General features: G+C 46.5%; 1 protein-coding gene across 3 annotated transcripts in view; it reads right to left on the bottom strand.

The window, feature by feature from the left end:
- Positions 1-733: 733 nt before the first annotated feature.
- The window catches only part of ARHGEF12 (Rho guanine nucleotide exchange factor 12), a 244,174-nt gene continuing 222,027 nt past the window's right edge, over positions 734-22,880 (bottom strand). For all 3 annotated transcript variants that reach the window (XM_079787790.1, XM_079787791.1, XM_079787792.1), the window contains 14 exons: positions 21,911-22,036; positions 20,078-20,192; positions 17,449-17,549; positions 14,229-14,306; positions 13,226-13,301; positions 12,621-12,788; positions 10,987-11,074; positions 10,236-10,322; positions 10,022-10,101; positions 9,271-9,504; positions 5,520-5,987; positions 2,413-2,711; positions 1,591-1,660; positions 734-1,213 (listed from right to left, as the gene is read on the bottom strand). In XM_079787790.1, the coding sequence (XP_079643916.1) occupies positions 1,203-1,213; positions 1,591-1,660; positions 2,413-2,711; positions 5,520-5,987; positions 9,271-9,504; positions 10,022-10,101; positions 10,236-10,322; positions 10,987-11,074; positions 12,621-12,788; positions 13,226-13,301; positions 14,229-14,306; positions 17,449-17,549; positions 20,078-20,192; positions 21,911-22,036 (2,001 nt within the window). In that variant the 3' untranslated portion in view covers positions 734-1,202. The remainder of the gene's footprint in view (positions 1,214-1,590; positions 1,661-2,412; positions 2,712-5,519; positions 5,988-9,270; positions 9,505-10,021; positions 10,102-10,235; positions 10,323-10,986; positions 11,075-12,620; positions 12,789-13,225; positions 13,302-14,228; positions 14,307-17,448; positions 17,550-20,077; positions 20,193-21,910; positions 22,037-22,880) is intronic.

The following is a 22,880-nucleotide window of genomic DNA, read 5'->3' as shown; positions in this document are numbered from 1 at the left end:
TGGCAGGTCCGGCGCGCTCGGCCTGCATCCATGAGGCAGGCAGGCAGGCACCAGCGAGAAGAGCCAGCAGGGAGCTGGTCCAGGCAGCTCTGCCTCCCCCACCCTTTCTCCACTCCTCTTGGCTCTCCTTCTCCCTCAGCCCTTTGGCACCAGCCGTGCCAACATCAGAGTCAAACCGCCAGGCACGGAAGTGTCACTGGCCGCAGGGGCCGCAGTGCCTGTGCCTCGGGAGGGACTGACTCCGCTGCAGACCTTCCCAAACTCCCTCGGCTGCTGCCACCTCGCCCTCCTCAGGACCCCACCCTGCCATCTGAGGCATCGCCACTCGTTTTTGCTTTTACTTCCTGCTCAATCTGCAGGAGCAATTGTATACACGTGCTGGAGTCCAATGTATAATTATAAAAATGAAACAATATTAAGGAAAACAAATTTATAGTCAAGAAAATGAAATTTGCTTTCCTTTCCCTCCCAAATCCCAACCCTCAAAGGAAAAGAAAACACGCCCACTTCCAAGTGGCTGCCGTGTGGCACACGAGGCTCGGTTCCCGGTGATCCCAGCGGGAGGGGCAGTGCTGGCCTCGGAGCGGGAGCCCTGTGCTCTGCCCCCCTGGGGAGCACAGGAGCACAGCCCGGCTCTGCCCTGAGGTCAGATGGGAGCAGCCACGGGGCGGCAGAGGCTGTGACACAGGGGAAGGCCAGGTGCTCCCCCCCGCCCCCCCCTCCCCCCCGGCTGCTCTCTCCTCTCCACCGGCCTCCTGCCACCCCCTCCTGAGCTCTCTGCCTCAGGAGCCACTGGTTTTTGGTGAACTAAATATAAAGGGACAAAGTCTCACTACTTAATTAAAACACAGCAAAATAGAAATTAAAATGTGCTTTCAAATGTGGAATGAAGTCAAATAAATACATCTGATTTTCTCATTTCCTTAAGTCTAAATAGAATGTCATACCCCACACCGAGGCTCTATGCATTTGGTTTTTGTTCTGAATCAAAATACACTTCTGGTCGTGAGGCGCAGAGTGCGGGGCAGAGGTTCCCTCGCGGACAGCAGGGCAGCTGCGGACGGGGAAGGACAGTCCGCTCTGGGCGGGGACAGGCCAGCCCCGAAGCTTTCCAGGCAGACCCTCTGCCACTCTCTCTCCGTTCACACTGGGGCCAGGATGTGCCGATGCTCAAACTCCAACCACCTCCAGGACGCACAGCTCTAGCTGTTATCTGGAAGAATAAGGACATCAGGGGTCAAAGTAAGAAGAAAGGGCACACGGGCACCTGGAGAACACCGTGAACTCCGCGGCCCGGGTCCGTCTCTGTTTCTGGACCAGAACAGCCTCATCCAAGAGCCAATGACCATAAACTGCTGCGCTGAGCTCAGCACCACCCGCAGCCACGGAGTCAAAGAGCAGCGAGACCAGGAGGGCCAGGCCTGGGTCAGCAGCCCCCCCGCCCCCCCTGCTCTGCCTCCCGCTGTGCAAAGGGGAGAGGGGTGATCTTTGATGTTTGGAAACATTTTAAAATATTTACTTATGTATGTATTTCATGTATTTGTTCAGGCAGGATAATTCCAGAGTCTGGAATCTACAGCTTTCACATACCTGAGTGTTTGTCTGTGAGGGCTGACCCAGCCAGCCTTTGGCAAAGAATGGTGTAACTTTCCTCCACCTTCTGTAAAATAAAAGTATCGGTTTTTCATTTGAACATCATAAAAACTTATTTTTGAAAATAAGAAAAATGTTTTTTAATTACATGTATGCTTCCAAATTGCAACATAAACATAATTAAAATTTTGTTAGTGGAGGGAAAAATGTAAATTTCATTCCTTTTGCCCTTTTCCATCTTAAATGAGTGACTTCACATTTCCGCCGTGAGAAGAAAGCAGAGGAGAGCGGCTGGCTCTGAGAGGCCCTCCCAGGGCCGCCTGAGCGCACACGCCTCCCGGATGCGCCCTCGGCAGCCCAGGACCGCGTGTGAACCAGAGCCCCTGCCCGGCGGGGGGAGCAGCCCTTTCCTCAGAAACCAGCCAGGACAGCGCTGACATCACTCAATTCACAACCCCTCCCGCTGCGCCGACTCACGAGAGCCACAGGGGCCACCTCCACCCCCGGCACCTGGCACACCAGCCCGGCACCGGCACCAGCACCGGCACCGCTGACACGTCCCGGCCTCGCTCCAAGGACACAACCCTTCGTCCCGCTATTTGCCCCGCCTCGCAGGGGGCCAGTGCCCTCGGACACACCCGGCCGCACGCAGAGGAGCCGTGCAAACACTTTGTAACCGGCGACGATGCTGACCTCGGCCCCTCCTCGGGCCTTTTCACGGGCGACGGTCAAAGAAGACTCGGGGCTCCAATCACCCGACACCCGCTTCCGGTCCGTGCGCCGCCCCCCTCCCCCCGCGCCCCGGGGAGGCGGCCGTACCTTTAGGTGCTCCAGGGCGGCCTCTATCTCGCGGATGCACGCCAGGACCTGGCTCCGGGCGTCCGCGCACGCGGAGGGGCTCTGGGCCTCCAAGCAGGCCCCCTCCCCGGCTCCCCAGCGCGGGGCCAGGGCCTCCACCGCCCCGTCAGAGAGCGCCTTCCGGGAAGAGGGCCGCGGCTGCTGGGCGGGGTCCGTGGCGGGGAGGCCCGGCCCGGACAGCGGGGGCAGCCAGACAGCGCCCTCCTCATCGGTGGAGCTCTCCTGCACGGCTTCGTAGCCATCGAGGATCAAATAGTTTCCTACGGACAGAGACAGAGCGGGCTGTGACTGCACCGCCAGCACCACGTCAGGAAACGGGCGGGTGACATGGTGACAGCTTTAAAAGCGATTAAAGACGGTGAAAGCCATTCATTCCCGAATCCCCATGTTTAAAGCACAACTTAATGTTCTCCCTGCGGTTCCAGGGACACTTGGCAAACTTTCATCGTACTTTCTGAATAACTCACAGGAGTTAGCATTTGAAAAGTTAAAAGCTGAAAACTACAAAGTTCCTCTACAATCTTGCCACCACTTCCCTTGCTGCGTCCCTGCCCCCCCCCCCCCCCCATCTCCCACCGTTGTTCTCCCTGCCCCCTGCTCACTCCTCAACCCTGAGCTGGAGCTCGCTGCACAGCTGTGCCTCCTCTGGCCGGGACTCTGCCCCAGACACCCGAGCTGCCTCCAGGGTCTCTGCTCCAATGCAGCCTCAGCAGAGGCCTCTTCCCTGGTCACTTGTCTGCCCCTCACTCCCTTAGTCTGACTCATTTTCCAGTGAAGACTTCTTCTGACTCTATTTATTGGCTTACTTATTTATCACTAGTGGCCCAAAGGAAATTAATTAGAAGAAATATTTTAAGATCGCTATTTACCCATTCTCTATAATAGAAGTGTCAGAAATGAAAGAAAATTAGTAAAATGTATATGAAAATCTACACTAATAAAAGAGAAACAGCAAATTGACCATCCCTCCGTGACGCCCACCAGCCAATCAGGAGCAAGTATGCAAATTAACCCAACAAAGATGGCGGTTAATTTGCATATGCAGGCTTGGAGTGAAGACTGAAGACAGCATAGAAGGAAGCCAAGCACTGCAGAAGGGAGCAAAGCAGTGGAGAAGGGAGGGAGCGAGGCATCGGAGAAGGGAGGGAAGCGAGGCAGCAGAGAAGGGAGTGAAGCCCGCTCCCTTCTCTGCTTCGCTCTGGCTGCAGGAAGCCATATTCTTGCAGGAATCTTCCTGCAATGGGCCTCTAGTAATATATAAATTGATTAATAAATAATAACATGATATAACAACAAAGACATGATATAAAAACAACAAAAACATGATATATAAATAACATTGATAAAAACAATGACTGATAAATTGGTTAACCTTATTCTAATATCTCTCTGTATACCACATTAAGAATAAAGACACTTTCAGAGTGCTTGACTAATTTCCCTTGTGATGAAGTATTTACAACTTTAACGTCATACACTCTTCGAACTCGAGAGAAAGGAACATATAACTGACCATGTCCGAAAACGCTTTCTGGTAGGAATATTCCTACTCTGTCTAGAGTTTGTCCTTGTGATTTATTAATAGTCATTGCAAATGCTGGCATCATGGGAAACTGTCGTCAAATCAATTTAAATGGGAGGCCAGTGTCAGACGGGGACAAATCAATTCTTGGAATCAGAACAACCTCTCCTTCTGCAGATCCTGTTAATACTTCAGCTTCGATGTTAGGTCGTAATCTTTTGATAATAAATCTAGTACCATTACAAAGACCTCATTTACTATTAAGATTTTTCAGTAGCATGATGATTGCACCCACTTTCAATTTTAATTTGTGACACGGCATTCCCAAAGGAATAATACTATTAAGAATTTGATGGGAAAACTTTCCTTTCGGCATCATCCATTGAATAGATGGAATCATCACTCAAATAGGCGTGAAAATCTCCATCGAGTATTTCTAAAATTTCTTCATTTAGGTTATGAACATGCTCATTTTTAGGACAAAGAATCACATGTTTAGATATAGTTTAAATATTAGCTATAGATATGCTATTTCCAAAGGTAGCTTCAATAATAGATCCGTTACAAATCATTTCACAGGGGATTTCAATAATACCCATTCAAAGAGCTTTACGTGTATCGCGCATGCGTGAGTCAACATTTATTTTAAATTGCCAGTGTGCGTCATATGTACTGGCCAGTCGGTTGGTCAGAAGGTCAGACAGACGGTCGGTTGGTCACTTAGCCTTTTGTTATTTTATTTTTTTAAATATATTTTTATTGATTTCAGAGAGGAAGGAAGAGGGAGAGAAAGAAACATCAATGATTAGAGAGAATCATTGATTGGCTGCCTCCTACACGCCCCCCACTGGGGATTGAGCCCACAACCTGGGCATGTGCCCTTGACCAGAATTGAACCCAAGACCCTCTGGTCCACAGGCCGATGCTCTATCCACTGAGCCAAACCAGCAAGGGCAGCCTTTTCTATACATACTAGAGGCCTGGTGCATGACATTCGTGCACGTGGGGGGTGGGCCGGTCCTTCAGCCTGGCCTGTGCCCTTACACAGTCCAGGAGTCCTTGAGGGATGTCAGCAGTCAGACCTCCTTAGCACTGCCGTGGAGGTGGAAGAGGCTCCCGCCACTGACGCTGCGCTTGCCAGCCATCAGCCCGGCTTCTGGCTGAGTGGCGTTCCCCCTGTGGGAGTGCACTGACCACCAGGGGCAGCTCCTGCATTGAGCGTCTGCCTCCTGGTGGTCAGTGCACATCATAGTGACCAGTCGTTCTGCCGTTCAGTCAATTTGCATATTAGCCTTTTATTATATAGGATAGATTACTGTTCCCCCAACTAGCACTTAAGCTTCATGAGGAGAGTTGATTTTTGTTTACTCAATGCTATATCTCCTAGCACTAGAGTAGATTCAAGAACTATTTAGTGTGATAAAGAATAAATAACACACACACACACACACACACACACAATGCTTGCAAACCCAAACACCATCCATTTCAACACACAGGACAGTAACAGCAATCAACATCAAAGTGTACATGTGAGAGAACTTGCCTGAGATGTGTACGTTAACGTCCTTCTCTTCCTGTTTAACTGCTCCCTCACCTTCAGATGGATTATCATCACTGTGTACTTCATGGGCATCAAAAAAGTGCTCCCCACTCTCATCAAGACCACCTTCTGGCTCTGCAGGAGGAGCCTCCGGGGGCACAGGCGTGTAGCCCATCACTGCACTGCTACCTGCCTGGCCCTCTTGGAATGCCAGGACCGCGGGATCCCGTGGAGCAGGAGAGTCCGCCGAGGCCGGTGGACTGCTGCACGTTGAAAGGCTACCTGCTCCAGCTCTCAAGGGCATCTGTCTTTCACCAGGACAGGCCTTCATCACTTCAAAGTTCTGGGTTCCACTGTCTGCCTGCACCCCTGGGTAGGCCGTCCTGTATCTTGAAAAATGTGGCCAATCTTCCTGAGTGCTCTTCTCAGCCAGACTCAGCTTCTGTGCCAGCAACTGCTTCAACAAGCTCACTGCAAGATTGAGGGGGGAGGGAAAGGCATATTCACACTGAAACCTCAGACTGAAACCAAAACTAAGTAGTGCTGTTAGCACTTTCTAAAAGTAAGCACCTTTTTAGTAACATAGAGTCAAAATGTTAATTTCATATAATTATTTTTATTTTTTGAAATAAAACACCATCTACAGACAATATAATATTAAACTAGACTAGGAAAATCTAGATATTTGTAATGGGAGGTGCTCCTACTTAGAACTGCTAAGTAACCAATACTATGTCCTCTTCTATTTTTTCTTCCATATACTGGCAACTGGAATAAGACCCAAAGATGCTGAGAAGCTTTGGTAAGCTAGACAACAAAAACTCCGAAAGTTCTGTTTTTCCAGAAGCAGACACTATACGTATCGGCATTATTTTTTCTAATTTTATTAAACACCAAGAACATTTATTTTATCATTTACTAGAGGCCCGGTGCACAGATTTGTCCATTCGTGGTGTCCCTCGGCCTGGCTTGCGGGGACTGGGCCGAAACCAGCTCTCTGACATTCCCCGAGGGGTCCCGCATTGCGAGAGGGTGCAGGCCAGGCTGAAGGACCCCAATGGTATACGATTGAGGCCGGGGAGGGACCGCGGGAGGTTGGCCGAATGGGGAGGGACCGTGGGAGGGCTCCAGGGCGTGTCTGGCCCATCTCGCCCAGTCCCAATCGGCCAGACCTTAGCAGCAAGCTAACCTACCAGTAGCAGCGTCTGCCCCCTGGTGGTCAGTGCGTGGCATCATAGTGACTGGTCGAAGGGTCAACCAGTCGGACACTTAGCATATTAGCCTTTTATTATATAGGACTAGTGGCCCGGTGCATGAAATTCACGTACTCTGGGATGGGGGCGTCTCCCAGCCTGATCTGTGCCCTGACACAGTATGGGAGCCCCGTGATAAATCACCCATCCAGGGCTCCTCGATGAATTGCCCCAAAGAGATAGGCCGGAGCTGAGGGAGGCCTGCCGATCCCTGGGCTGGGCCGCAGCGGAGGCCTGCAGACCCCCAGCGCAGGTGCACGGAGGCCCCTGCCACGGAGGCCTTTGGACCTCCGCGTGCCTGTGGACCCGTCCCGGGTCCACAGCAGAGGGGCCTCTCCGTGCACCTGTGGACCCCCGGTGCAGGCGTGCGGAGAGGCCTCTCTGCCGTGGCCCTGCCCCTGTCCCTGACACTGCACGTCCCCGCCCATTCGTGCCTGCTGCACACACAGCCTGCTGACCAGTCGTTACTGTGATGGTGTCCCAACCAATTTGCATATTACCCTATTATTAGTATAGACTAGAGGCCCGGTGCACAAATTCGTGCATGGGTGGGGTCCAGCCAGCCCACCAAGATAAGGGCCGATCGGACTGGGCTGGCCAGGGGGAGGAGCCACAGGAAGTTGGCAGGCCATCCCCGCCCCCTGGTCAAACTCTGGTCGAACTCCCGGTTGAGGAGACAATTTGCGTGCTACCCTTTTATTATATAGGATAATAATCCAAAGACTTTCCTTAAGTGGTGAAGAAGAAAATAAACTTCCCTGTAAAAATATTTAATTCTAATGATTTAGCAGTGTGTATAATTTCAAAAGGGAATAGTAATTAGTTTTTTTTAAATGACCTTATTCATGGCATAGCTTTCTTAGGTTGTTAAAAAAAAAAGTAGCAATATAACTTTGAATAGGCAAGTGTATGCTGTAAGGCCCCTCATACAATGACAGAGTTGCTGGGACAAGGTTAGTCAAACCATCAGAAATCTTTATTGTACCTATAAATGCCTAACCACTAGGTTGTACACCTGAAATTAATATAATATTGAATGTAAAATATAATTGAAAAAAATTTTTTTAAAAGAAATCATTATCAATGTTCATTCAGGAGAATCTAGAATTAGTCAGATGTGAATAAGCTAGACCAATGCCCACTTGCAGCTCTGGTTTAGTTTCTACCTTCTGTTCCTGCCTGGAGGCCTGAGGCTCTGACCTTGTCTTCCTGCTTTGCTTTCACTTCCCAAGAGATGCTCTGAATCCCTGTGGCTGTGATGCTCACATCCACCTCCCTCCCTGCACCTCCCAAGTCCCAGCCTGAAACTACAACTCCTGCTTCCTCTTAATGCTTTGCTATTCATTGTCTTAAGCTCAGTATGTTTTACAATTACGCCCACAATCTCTGTCAAATTAAAAAAGGGGGAAGAGTGTGACAGTGGGGAGTGGTGGTCCTTTTTGACTTTTATATCTGATAAAAACACTAAAATTATCTATCTCCTTTCCTTTGTCCTCACATCCAAACAAGTCAATTGCTTTAAATATCTGTTGACTCCTCCCTTTATATTTATTCCTTTGACACCATTCTAGTTCTAACCCTTTAGGCTCAAGTCCACACTACTATAATAGTCTGACAGTAAGTGCACCACTCTAAGCCTCTTTTCATTAAAATCCTTTCACAGCTCTCAAATTAATCTTTTTTCATTAGTCATAACCTTAAAAACTTCAAATGGATCTCTACAGTTAGAGCCATTATTCTCAGCCTTTTCCCCAACCCCCACTACTCCTGAGAGACGTGGCACACTCCCACTTATAGCTGATTATCAGCGGCTAGAGAAGAGGGGCAGCGGAGAGTGGCAAGGCCTGCCCACGCCCCTGGGTAAGTGCAGGGGGTGTGCGTGTGCGCGCGCACACGTGTGTCTGTGTGTGAGGATGGGCCTCGGCAGAGAACACTACAGTTGCCACAGGAACATCAGAGTAACCTGTCGTTTGGAAAAGCCCTCTGAGCACTGTGCTGTGCCATCCGTCCAGTTCAGGAGCCTCAGTCTGGTGTTCAAGGCTCAAGCAGGCGGGCTGCTCCGCCATCTGCCTCTTTCAGCCCGTCTCACACAGCTCCAGTGAGCGCACGCTCCCCCTCGGGCCAGCCGTCTACTCCCTGCTCCCTGCACACCCTCCGTTTCCCCTCGTTGTGCTTTTAGTGCCATCATATTCTTGCTGAATAACTTATACTCTTCTAAATACCTATCAGAGTTTTATTCATCCTTGAAGGCGCTAATCACCTCTCTCTCATTTTCTGTTGCCTCCCTGCCCTGGTCCCCCTGACCAGGTCACTTTGGACATCCCTGTATGTTTACTTAAAAAGATGGGCAATGTTTCTATTATCTTCCTGACTAGACTGTAAAATTCTACCAAGAAAAAGTCTGTTTATACTTCTTTGGATTCTCCCTAAATGACTGCGTAGTACATTACACAGCTCTAGTACTTACTAAGAACCTGTGTTAACTTATGAATAAAGCTTACAGTTCCTCAGTGCGTCCAACGCCCACCGCTCTTCCGAGACAGGCAAGTGTGGGTCTGGGATTGTGATGTGATTATTTACTCCTGCTTCCTTGACAGCTCCCTCTGCATGCTGTTCCTGTGCAAACCGCCTCTCGGCCACAGAGAGTTCGTCGGCCTCTGCTTTCCCAGAAGTGCCCAGTGGATGAGACTGAGGTTTTGAGGATATTAAGGGAGACTCTAATCCCAAATCTCTGTCTGTTCAACGAAATAGGAAAAAGAGAACATATCTTTCAACATTTAACAGGAAGCATTCAGAAAACACTTGGAAAAAAATTATCACATGAACTACCGAGACTGTCTATTAAGTAAAATACACAGTCAGAGCAGTGTTACAATGGTCCACAGAAGGCTCACAAGCAAAGTTTGTTAAAATGAAAAGCTGACGCCCAAACCTGCCTAAAACAAAAAGAGTTAAAGTTTCTGTGCATTTAAAAAAAAAATTATATTTTTATTGATTTCAGAGAGGAAGGGAGAGGGAGAGAGATGGAAGCATCAATGATGAGAGAGAATCATGGATCGGCTGCCTCCTGCACGCCCCCTACTGGGGATCAAGCTTGCAACCCAGGCATGTGCCCTTACCGGAATCGAACCGTGACCTCCTGGTTCATAGGTCGATGCTCACCCACTGAGCCACATGGCTGAACGGTTTCTGTGCATTTTAATAAGCAATATGTGGACTACATTCTTCCAAGGAAACTAGCAGGTGGTTTACCTGGACTCTGCAGACCAGTGACGGACATGCCATGATGCTCCGCTTTTAACTTGGGAGGCTTGCCGTCCTCACTGTCTCCTCTGCAGAAGAAAGAAGACAATCTTTAGATGTCACAGGCGTCTATACATCACGCAACAAAATGCAAACATTACCCACTCCTCTTCTGACCAAAAGAAAACAAAGACATTCTTCAGACAGGCCCAGGCACACTCACTCGCCAGGCGGTGACTGCGGCAGGGGGATTGGCTTTGTGGACGGCTCCTTCACCGATGCGGCCATCCGACAAATTAGGTCCTGCCAGCTGTGGGGTTTTCACAAGAATCCCACATAAAAAGGGAGGAAAAAGAAAGGGCCTTTAAATACACTGAGAACACAAAAATAAAAACAAAATAAAACAAACATAACCAGAAACCAGAACCACCCAGAAATTCTACTTCTGACAGAGATCATATTTATGTTGACAACTGCTATTAAGCAGAGATGATAACTGTGCACTTTAAAGGAAAACCTAACAATATAATGAACACACAGCCCATTGAAACGCTTCCCATGACCCTCTGCATTTTTTCTCTAGAAAATATACTTCCAGTAGAACAGAATCAAAATAAGGGACATCAGTCTAAAAAGTAACACGTTCTTAGAAGAACATATCTAAAGGAATATAGAGGAATTGCTTGTTTCTTGGTTTTCAAAGTTGTCCTGCAGAAACAATGTTATGTTTGTGAAAGATTACAGTCAGGACATTGAAAACATTAGAGCACCATGGGGGTGGGGGTGTGAAGGGTAAAGGGGGCCAAATACATGGTGATGGAAAGAGATTGACTTTGTGTAGTAAACACACAATGCGATATACAGACAATGTATCACAGAATTATACACTTGAAACCTATATAATTTCATTAGCTAATGTCACCCCAATCGATTTAATTTAAAAAGTCACAGAAACAGCGATGTTTAATACGTACACAGTCTTTTCCGAAACTGTCTGTGCCACAAGCTCATAGATTTGGGCTCCATTGTCTGACATGGAAATGACGAAAAAAGCTTTGTTATCTAGAGGAGAAAAAAGACAGAAATGACTCACCGTGTGACCCACAGAGGCCATGTGAACCACTTAGTCCAGCTAAAGGTTACATGTGTTCACTTTGTAAACATGTGTTTACTTTGTAAAAATTCACCAAGCTACACACTTAAACTTTGTACAACAGACTGTGTGTTCTACTGTGCTTATTATACTGCTACAAAGCAAAGATTATAACAACTGGCACGGATTCCACAGTAACTCAATAGAAACAAAAAGTCTAAGTGCCTAACTTTACCCTGCCATCATGGAACTAACGAGTTTTAAAAGGGATCTCGCTGTCAGTATCATTAATATACTAGAGGCCCGGTGCACGAAATTCATGCACGGAGGGGGTGGTTCCCTCAGCCCAGTCTGCACCCTCTCCAATTGGAGACCTCTTGGGGGAGTCCGACTGCTGGTTTAGGCCCGATCCCAAACTGGCAGTCAGACATCCCTCTCTCAATCTGGGACCGCTGGCTCCTAACTGCTCACCTGCCTGCCTTCCTGATCGCCCCTAATTGCCTCTGCCCGATTGCCCCCAACTGCCTTCCCCTGCCAGCCTGGTTGCCCCCAACTGCCCTCCCCTGCTGGCTTGGTTGCCCCCAACTGCCCTCCCCTGCTGTCCTAGTTGCCCCCAACTGCCCTCCCCTGCAGGCCTGATCTCGCCCCCAACTGCCCTCATCTGCTGGCCGATTTGGTTCTGATTGGTCGGTTTCTATGCCAGTCAGCGTCAAAAGCTCCACCTCCTAGTCAGCCATTGGTTCCTCACACTTCACCCAGATTTGGTTCTGATTGGTCAGTTTCTATGCCAGTCAGCATCTCTGGGCCTATCAACGGGGCCTGATCAGAAAGACGGGGCTGATCAGCAGCCCCAGTGGAGGCCTAGAGAGAAATGGAGGCAAGGCTGCTGTCCAGACTGGGAGAGAGAGAGGCAAGTCCTGATCAAAAGCTGCCACAGAGGCAATGGATCATTTCCTGCTTCTCTCTTCAGGCCTCTCTCTGGCCCTAATTCGCAGCCCCCTCAGCAGTCAGTGTTGGGGCACTGTGCCCGCAGCGGAAGCAGTCAGCACTGGGTTGCCGTGCAGTGCAGAACTGACTTCCAGTTGGTCGAACCTCAGTCGTTACCGGATGTTATGACCCAGGGTTTTTATATATTAGGATAATTTGCTAACTTAAACTGATTTCAAAAACCTAAACTACACCCAACTCTTGAGGTTTTGCCCCTTTTCCCCACCAAATCAAAAAACATACCACTCAAATGAAAGCCTTTTGTCTACCAATGACTTGAACATGGAATAAAGACCAAAGTAACATGCAGAAAATTTTCAAATGCAGAAAATTGCTCAGAGCGTCTTGGTGTCCTAATTTGGGAGTACAAACTCTTAATCCACTTTCCAAGTAAATAATTTTCATTTAATTTGCATAAGAATATGAAAAGAACAAAACTTTATGCCAGTTGTTCTATTTAAATAACAATAAATATCTTATGCAACTTTATGAACCTGAAGGTTAGCAACACTCAGCAGACATGCTCACCTGTTGCCACTTGTCGAACCAACACTGTATTCAACTTAATGACAGGGCTAAACGTGTGCTTGCTATCAGCTGTGGATGCCAGAATCTTACTGTGACACCTTAACACCAGCCTATCATCCTGCTTTTGTAACAATACAAGGATGTCTTCCAGCAGCAATGTATACAGATCTAGAGAGAAAAACACAGGGAAAGGTGCTTAGTACAGAAATTTTAAATTTCATAAAATTCGACAGAGAAATTTTCTATAAAAAATGGACTCCATTACCCTGAAGTATCAGCCTGACAAAAAAAACAAAGAGCAACAGTTCCTCAACACAGACAGCTGTAGCCTTGTGATCCAAAAGCCCAGACTCAACGCAGATGCAAGGATGATAGAGACAGGACTGAAGCATGACAGTTTCCTGCCTCACCCCCACATGAACAAGTAGCAACTTCACAGGTAACAAAACCACAGAAGCACATCTCCTGTAGTGGCATGAATAACACAGAGTAGCAATGCTAACTGCTGTAACTGAAAATTGTGAATGGTTCTCTCTTCTTCTATGAAACTTCTCTATTATTTTCCTTTCTTCACTCTCCCCAAAACTGACAGACATTAGACCTACCAATAGTTTTATCTCTATTCACCTTCCAAACCAATGGTCCTTCATGAATCATCTTCCTTTTTGTTAAATCCAAATTCTGTCAAAATAAAGAGAATTATACAGAAATGATTTCTAAGTACTTAGTGAGATAATATTTTAGTTTCTTTTCAAGAAATTCTTTATATAAAAATACCACTTACATTCACTATTATTATTGATATCTGTCAACTATTGAAAATGAAATAAAGAGTAAATAAAAGTAAGCTGCATAAAATTTTCTACAAAGGAAAGGCATCTTAAAAAACACTCAGAAGCACTGCCTTCTAAACCTCTCTGTGAACAGGTGGCCTCGCTTAGGACAGTGAAGCTGTGAGCATCAGCCGTCAGATTCTCACCATATCCCTGCATCTCCCACCAATAACCGATGAGGACGTTGCTAAGCTGGTTTGTGAGAGGCCTCTGAGTCCCGGTTCTGGTGGCAAGGGTAGGACTTCTAAGGAAGCACGTGGGGAGAGCCCAGGCAGAGCTGGGGCTCGCTCTAGGGAGTAATGACGTGGTCGAGAGTCATCGTTAGCACCAACAGCTCTAGGAAAACCCCCTTCTCTGGCCGGGGCTAAGCACGTCAGCATGCTTGTGGATAAGTTGTTATATATGACACAGAACTTTTAACAGCCACCAAATTAATCTGACAAACAACCAACAGTGAAACAGTGTAAGAAAGACTTAAACCTAAATAGTGACTAATAGAAAAGCCTCATGTACCAGAAGTGACAATTAATAAATATTTCACTATCATCGCATAAATAACATTAACTTAGTAAGTAATGTTCTTTCATCTCTTGCAAATTTTTATAAAAAAATTAATCTCACAGAAAACATTCCTCTAGTGACAGACTAAGTGAAGGGGCCCCGTAGGGACGCAACATTTAAAAGAAAGAGCTGAGCCACGATGCTCCCTCGGAGCCTTCATTTCCTGCGGGTCGGCAGGCATTTTACGGTTAGTCATTGTCGGACCGTTTCTCACCCTGAGCTCCTCAACGTCGGGGTACTCGGACAGCTTCAGGTTGGAGGTGTCAAGGCGGCGCTGATAATCCTCTAAACGCTGAGAATCAGACAGGACAGAGCAAAGGTTACTGCTGCGGAGGTAAAAGCCTCCCTGTTCCTAAGTCCAACGGCACTGTACTGAGCTCGGTGCGACTCCACAGAACGGACGCGCTCTTCCTCCGAGTGCTCCCCGGGCTGAGAGCTCTCCTGGTTCTTGTCTCACCTTTGGCTGTTCTTCAGTCTTTTCGGACTTACAAGCTTGTATTTATTTTCTGAACATGTAAATCATGTACATGGTACACAATTCAGAATGTGCTGCAAAGCACACAGTAAAAAGTAGGTCACCCCTGCCCTGTTATCTTGACTCTCCACCCCAATGTTCTCTAAAGAAATAGCCATTTCTTGGGTAGCCTATGAGAAAAATTCTAAGCAAATAGAATATATGTGTATGCTTGTCTCTGTACATGTTGTGTGTATATATCCTTCAACAAAAAAGACATGGTAGCATAACATATTTATATACACATTTTTCTATATATGCATATCACTCATCAATGTATCTTGGAGATTGTTCCACATTACCACATATAGAAAAAGCGGTCTCATATTTTTAGTGGCTGCATGGTATTCAACTCAGAATGAACTATAGTTCATTACTGATGGAAATGCAGGTTACTTCAAATCTTCTCTTATAACAAACAATACTGCAATAAAATGGCCTTAAACGTATACTTTTGTCCACATGTGTAGATATAACTATAGAATAAATTTCTAAAGGAAGAACTGTTAGCTCAAAGGGTACATGTATTTTCCCCAAGATTATAAAAATTCCCAAATACACAGAACAATTTGAATGTGTATAGTGATTACCTAGATACCTTCCACCTACATTCTACAATTAATACTTGCTTTTGTCATATATCCATCCTTCTAGTCATCCTCATCCCTCTATCCATTAATCCACTTTGTATTTTGTATGCATTTCAAAATAAATTGCAGACACAGCACACTTTACTTCTAAACATTTTAACATTCCTGGAATAAACAAGAGTTCAATATTTCTTTACAGTTCTTTTTATAAACTAAAATCTACAAACAGTGACACGCACACGTCTTAAATGTAGCTTTCAGTAAGTTTTTATGAATGCAAATGTACCTGTGCAAACTCCTATCAAGTTATAAAATACCACTGCTCTCATACTTTTCCTAATTAGTATCTGTCCCTGCATTCCCAGTGACAACCACCTTTCTGACTTTTTTCCACCACTGATTACTTTACCCTGTTCTGGAAGTTTACATACATAGAATTATAAGTATATACTCTTCTTCTTTTTTAATCCTTATCCAAGGATATGTTTTTATTGATTTTAGAGAGAAAGAGGAAGAAGGGTGGGTGTGGGAGGGAGACAGAGGGAGGGAGGGAGGGAGGGAGAGAGAGAGAGAGAGAGAGAGAGAGAGAGAGAGAGAGAGAGAGAGAGAGAGAGAGAGACCTCAATGTGAGAGAGTAACATCCATCGGTTGCCTCCTGTACTCGCTCCAACCAGGGATTGAACCCACAACCTAGATCAATAATCGAACCTGCAACCTTTTGGTGTGTGAGAGATACTCTAAACAACTGACTACCTGTGTATACCCTTTTGTGTCTGGATTCTTTCTCTGGAATGTTTGTGAGATTCATCCAAGCTTCCTTTTTATTGCTGGTATTATTTTCTTTTATGATTACACCACATTTGGTTTATGTTATAGACCTTGTTATAAGTCTCTGGGCATAACTTCATTTCTCTTGGGTAAATAACTAGGAAAAGAATGGCTGGGACAAAGGATGTATGAGTATGTGTATTTTTAACTTACATAAGATTGCCCTCTGGCATTTAATCATTTTATGCTCTAAGCATACACTGGCAAGTCCCCATTTTCTATCGCCTCACCAACAGAGTCGTCATCATACTTGGTTCTTAAAAATTACATCCAGGTCCATGGACTCAGGAGGCCTCTGTGTGCTTGTGTTTTATTTTCGGTCCAGTGCGCTGAGAGCTGGGCCCATGTAGCCAACTGTTTACTGTGCACTTTCCCTGAGCTCACAAATGAGCTCAATCTTCCTCACAAATCTGGGGCTTCTCCACTCATCCCGTGCCCCCAAATGTGCAAGTCAGAGAGCTTGGTTTATTCCTGACATTCTCTCTCCAAATCCTTCTCTCAGTCAGGCAACGTGCCCTGTCAATTCCATCGTCTAAATACCTCTCCAGTCCTAGCACCACTCGGAGCACCAGCATTGTCTTGGCCGCTGAGAGACCAGTGAGCTCTTGCATCCATTCTCATCCCTCTTCAGTCCTCTCTCCAGAGTAGATGGCTGATACTTATAAAGTGAACACCCGAGCACGCTCCTCTCCTTCTTGAATGCCTATTGCTCTTAGAACAAAAACATTTTTTTAAAACATGGTTTATAGCAAGCATGTCAAACTCGCAGCCGGCGGGCCGCATGCCTCAGCCCGTGGGCCATGAGTTTGATATGCTTGGTATAGGGCCCTGTATGATGTGGCCCTACCCTACTGCACTTCATTTCATAACACTATGACTTTGTGTTTCAGCATGACAAACATGCTAATCTCATCTTTCAGTTCCTCAAACAGACCATGCTTTAAAAAAAAAAAGTTTTGTTTTTGTTTTTTTAATTGGAGAGAGAGAGAAGAAGGGAGAGGGAGAGATAGATACATCCATGAGAGAAAAACATAGATCCAGCCTGCAACCCCGGGCATGTTCCCTGACTGGGAATCCATCCGGCGACCTCTACTCCTCGCATCCTGAAATCCTCCTTCATAGAAGCTGTCAACACTGACATAAAACACTTGCATTTGAATCTGGTCAATGACACTCTGTCCTGCTGGAAAAGAAGCTCATTGTGGGCCAGCATGTTCTCACTTGTTAACCTCTCTGTGCCCTCCATTCAGCACTCCACAGACGCTCCAGTCATTGAAACAATGACTGAATGAGCAAACACGCAGCTAGAGATGCTCAGTCAGCTAAAACGCTGGCGCTCTGTCCCAAAGTGACACAGACCCACCTATGATGTGCACAGTTAACGAATGTCCACCCTGCAGTGATGCAATGATGCTTCCAATTATTATTTCACAGATTCCAGGTGACGCTAACTTAATATTCTCACTATGCCATCCTGTGTCTTTTTGCTTTTCCCTTCTTACCTGCTTGTTTTCTGCCTCCTTGACGGCCTGATTTACATAATTTAAGATCTGACGACAGTGATCGGCTGCTTTCTTCACCTTCTCCCTTTCTGTTGGCCACTCTAAACAAGGGCAAAAATCCAAATGTAAATGGAGGAAATCAGAAAAAAGTATCTATATATATAAAAGCCTAAGCGACCATTACAGCATAATGACTGGTCGCTATGACATGCACTGACCACCAGGGGGCAGATGCTCAATGCAGGAGCTGGCCCCAGCCCACAGGCCCCAATCACCCGATTGGGGCCAGACCCTGGGCTGGGACGGGGAAACAGGAGTGGGTGGCGGCAGATGTGGCCCCTTTCCCAGGGGGCCTGAGGGCCAGCGGCCAACCTCCCAGATCCCTCCCCCCGTCTGGCAGGCCCCAATAGCCCTGCTGCCTGCTTGCTGTGGTTGGCCCCTCCATCCCGTTCCCCCAGCCAGCAGGACCTGATAGCCTGATTGGGGCCTGCTGGCCAACCTCCCGGAGCCCTCCCCACAGCTGGCAGGTCCCAATCACCTGATCAGGGCCAGGCCCCGGGCTGGGATGGGGAACTGGGGGTGGGTGGCAGTGGACATGGGTGGCGAGGGAAGGAGGAGGGGGGGAGGCGGGAAACCTGATTGGCCCTGATCACTGGCCAGGCCTAGGGGCCACACCCATGCACAAATTTTGTGCACCGGGCCTCTAGTATATTATCCTATGTAATAAAGAGGGAATATGTTAATTGACTGTCACACCCTCACAAAAGATGGCGTGCCCACAGCCAATAAGGAGGGAATATGCTAAGTGACTGTCATGCCCTCAAAGATGGCAACACCCACAGTCACAAGATGGCAGCGCCCAGTCTCCTCAGCCCCCTAGGGCCGGCCTGAGGCACAGGCAAGCCTCGGATGTTGGCTGCCCAGCTGCCCAGGGCCAGCCCAAGGTGCAGGCAGGCCTCGGATAGCGGCTGCCCATCTGCCCAGGGCTGCCCGAGGCTCAGGTAACCAGGGCTGGCTGAGGCTTGCACTGCCGGCAATGGCAGCAGCAGAGGTGTGATGGAGTATCGCCTTCCCCTGATTGCTGGGTCACCTCCCGCCCCTGAGGGCTCCAGGACTGTGAGAGGGGGCAGGCTGGGCTGAGGGACCCCCCACTTCCAATGCACGAATTTTCATGCACCAGGCTTCTAGTATGTACATATAATATCATTTTATTTGAACAGCTATAAAACCTTAATAAGACCTTGAATATTCTTATATCAGGCTGAACCTATGTCAGAATCTCAGTTCAGGTGGTCTTTGGACAGGTGAAACTTCTTATGACAGCACTTTAAAACAGAAATACTAATCTTTAAAAAGAAACCATACTACAGAGCACCAAGCTCTAGGAGAGATGCTTTACATCAAGTATCAAGCCCACTGTGTTACACACTCCAGGGAGTGAGTCTCCTTCAGAGTGTAAACAATATACATGCATAGCCACGTGGTTCTGTCCAGTGTACCTGCTACTATTTTTTAATGATAATACTATCTACATATATAAAAGTCTAAGCAACCGTGTGACCGGCAGCTATGACGTGCACTGACCAGCAGGGGGCAGACACTCAATGCAGGAGCTGCTAAGCTGCGGTGACTTGGCAGCTGCAGTTCTCAGGTGACGCACCCAGAACCAGAGAGGAGGGAGCCCGGTTCTGGGGTGCATCACCCGAGAACAGCCCTCTCGCAACCCCAGACCCCTCAGAGGATGTCAGAGAGCTGGTTTTGGCCCGATCCCCGCAGGCCAGGCCAAGAGACCCCACCTGTGCACAAATCTGTGCACCGGGCCTCTATTTTAAAATAACTTCAAAATAAATTGCTTTGAATTTGAGATTATATTTAAAGAAAGAAAATAGATGAGAATATTCATATCACTAAAAGAGGATTAATTTCGCCACAATGTGGTGAGGTGACACTGAAGTCTACAATGTAAATACCAAAACAGCATATTCAAAATTACAATCTTCCAAACAGTCCAACTATAATGAGCAGATATATTCAAGTATAAAAAAATAACGTGTTTTCAAATTTTCCAACATAAGAAACAGGAGATTATTAATGAGAACGAAGTATAAGAGCCTAAAGCTCAACTGACAAACTTAGGTTCACTACGTGTTTTAAAACAGGAGAGCTGGAACGATAATGCACTGATCAGTTGGGTTTCAATGAAGTTCATACATAGATATAAAATATCTCTTCACCCAGTGTAAGTCTCTTCACAGGAAACGTGATGGATGCTAGCGGAGAACTGGAGCACGCCGTCTGTAAGGGCTGGTAGTAAATACCCTCTATTTCCCAGGACAGGTGGTCTGTGTCACACTTGCTCAGCTCTGCGGTCACAGGGCAAAGGCAGGCAGACGATGGCCAGCAATGAGCATGACTCTGCCCTAATACCTGACAAAGACGGGGTGAGCCCCAGACTGCCAAGCCCTGTGCTGGGCCTCTTGATGGAGACATTACATCAAATATCCTGAGAGTGGACTGAATCTTATTTAAAAATTTTGCTCTAGGATTTGGAAACCTGCAGGCACCAGAATGCTATGAGAGACGTTTGTAGTTTTGTTGCTAAGCTTTTGAATTTCTGCGAATGCTGCACCTGTGTACTTGGCAATGTTGTCCAAGAGGAGGGGGTACTTGGTGAGCCTCTGCATCTGGGTGGGAATGATGTCCTTCAGCTGCAGGCGCCGGCACAGAGGGTTACTCTCAGCGTCCTGCATGAAAGTGAAGGGGGAATTGATCCTGGTTATTAGGAGAATACCTATCATGGACCATATGTTCATTACATAAGTGTCTATAGCAGTGATGGCGAACCTATGACACGCGTGTCAGCACTGACACGCGTAGCCATTTCTGATGACGCGGCCGCATGCCGAGGATGAAACATTTGCTGCTCCTGAGGATGAAACATTTGCGACTAGAGTGTTGGAGTTAGTTTTTTCCTCAAAGTGACACACTACCCGAGTTATGCTCAGTTTTTTGGCGAAGTTTGACACACCAAGCTCAAAAGGTTGCCCATCACTGGTCTATAGCATTACAGCCCTGGTAATTAAATAAAACTTACCACATGCTAAGACATACCACTGCCACACTATACTTCTGTTTCTCTTTTATCACTAGACCAATGGTTTCTTTATCTGTTTAAGCAACAACTTAGATAACAATATCTCCATGGCAATATGAATGTCTATGTCAAGTATTTTAATCATGAATATACTCTTTATTTTTCACCACCCCAAGATCATCTTTCTACCATCAACTCCAAGAATCACTTTCTTGGTATAACAGTTTTATCTTCACATATTCAAAAACTCTAGTTTCATGTGCTTATAATTGGCATTCCTACCAAACCAAGTTAGCTGATATGCTGGATGCCATTTAAGTAGGCAGATTCGCAGGGGTCTGAATCCTTTTTGGTAAAGTGCCAGACAGTAAAGTATTTGAGGCTTTGCATGCCTTACAGTCTCTGCACAACTTTCAACTCTGCTGTTTTAGAACAACAGCAGCCAATATGTCAACGAATGAACATGCCTATGTGTATTAAAAAGTTCTGAGATGGCCCTACACTCCCTCTGGTGTCCACACCCTGTATAATCCCCTCCCCGTGCTGTGGACAGAACCTGGCGTCGAATGGGACATCACACCTGGGATTAGGTCACTATTGGTTGACTTTGGAAGACTGTCTTAGGTGAGGCTGACTTAATCAGAGGAGCCTTTCCTGTAAAGAAAAGCTCGCCTGGGAGAAAGCAAACTCTCGTCTTCTAAACGGCCCACATGGGCCGGGAAGCAATCAGATACAGCGTTGGCTAGGAGCCAAGACAACAGACGAGAGTCTTGGCTATTCACTGACAAGGGCGTGAATTCTGCTAACAAGTGAGCCTAGAAGAGGACCCCAAGCCCCGGGTGAGAACTACAGGTGAAGGGAGGACCCAGCTGACCTACACCTGTACTCCTCAGTGTGTTACATTGCTGTGCTTGTGGTAATTTATTATCTGGCAATAAAAAACTACTAGCTATTTTCTAATAAAACTATTTACCAAAACAGGCAAGAGGCTGGATATGGCCCCTGAGCTGTAGCTCACTGACCCTTGATCTCTGCCCATGTATACCTCAATAGTACAACTGCTGTCATGTTCTTCTCTGGGATTGATGTACACCCATTCCTATGTTTTGATGATATTATTTTAATAGTGTGCATGGCCATTTCTGGACAATATCTCCATGGCAATATGAATGTCTATGTCAAGTATTTGAATCATGAACATACTCTTTATTTTTCACCACCCCAAGATCATCTTTCTACCATCAATAATTGAAGAGGGCAGTTATAGCTTTGAAAAACATTAACACAGATATAACCCTTATGAAAGACAGGCTTAGAATCTACAACTGGTAAAATTATTTTTTCTCTTACAGGACACCCTCAACTCACCTGCACAAAAGTCTGGAACCGAGAGTCCTTCTTCTGACGAGATTTGATCATTTCCAGGGCGAAGGGCTGGTTGCTGCAGAAGGTGGCAGCGGCTTGCTTCAGCTTCTCCTCCCCAGGCCCACTGAACTGCGAGAGACCAAGAACGACCGGGGTGTGAGCGGCCAGCGGCCAGACACCGTGTGAGGACACAGCCTTCAGGCATGTCAGTAAGTATTCTCAGAAGACAAGAAACAAAGAACTTCACGTGCATGTGGAATATCCATGCTTCTCTATGAAAACATCTGATCTTGACACGGCCAAAACTTTCCTAATTATATTCTACTGGTTCTTCCTGTAGCCTCCACACTTACTCCCTTTCCGAGCCATGCCACTTACATACTAGACAGAAAGGTTGGCCTTGGAGAATCAGGAGACATAAAACACGTAAGAGACTGTGAGTGGTAAACACACAGTACAACATACAGATAATGTATCATAGAATTGTACACTTGAACCCTATATAATTTTTATTAACCAATGTCACCCTCATACATTTAATTTAAAAAATAAAATTTTAAAATAAAGTGTAAAAAAGACTGAGATTACAATTTCGTTTTCTTAGAATCTGACACCTTCACAAAAATGACTCTCTTTCTGCTCCAGGAAGAAAATCCTGGCATTAGAACTTGCTTTCATTCTCTGAAACTTAGGTCAGATGAAAACTTTTCGGGGCCCCAATGAAATTAAATCATCCACTGTTTCACTTGCGCAGAGGCGAGACATCCATGCCGCACATCTCTCTTGGGGAAGATCCAAGAGCCTGTGAATCTCTTACTAAAAATTATACTTTTTTAAACTGACATTTTTAATATATGAATTTGTTTGTGCATACCATAATTTTAAAGTTTCTGATAAAACACCTAACAAGTGCTTCAAGTCCTAATAGGCACTCTTTTTTAACATTTAAAAAAATATATTTCAGAGAGGAAAG

The sequence above is a fragment of the Cnephaeus nilssonii genome, assembly GCF_951640355.1.
Source record: "Cnephaeus nilssonii genome assembly, chromosome: 13".
NCBI classification, from domain to species: domain Eukaryota; kingdom Metazoa; phylum Chordata; class Mammalia; order Chiroptera; family Vespertilionidae; genus Cnephaeus; species Cnephaeus nilssonii.
This window is presented reverse-complemented; position numbering and strand designations above follow the sequence as displayed.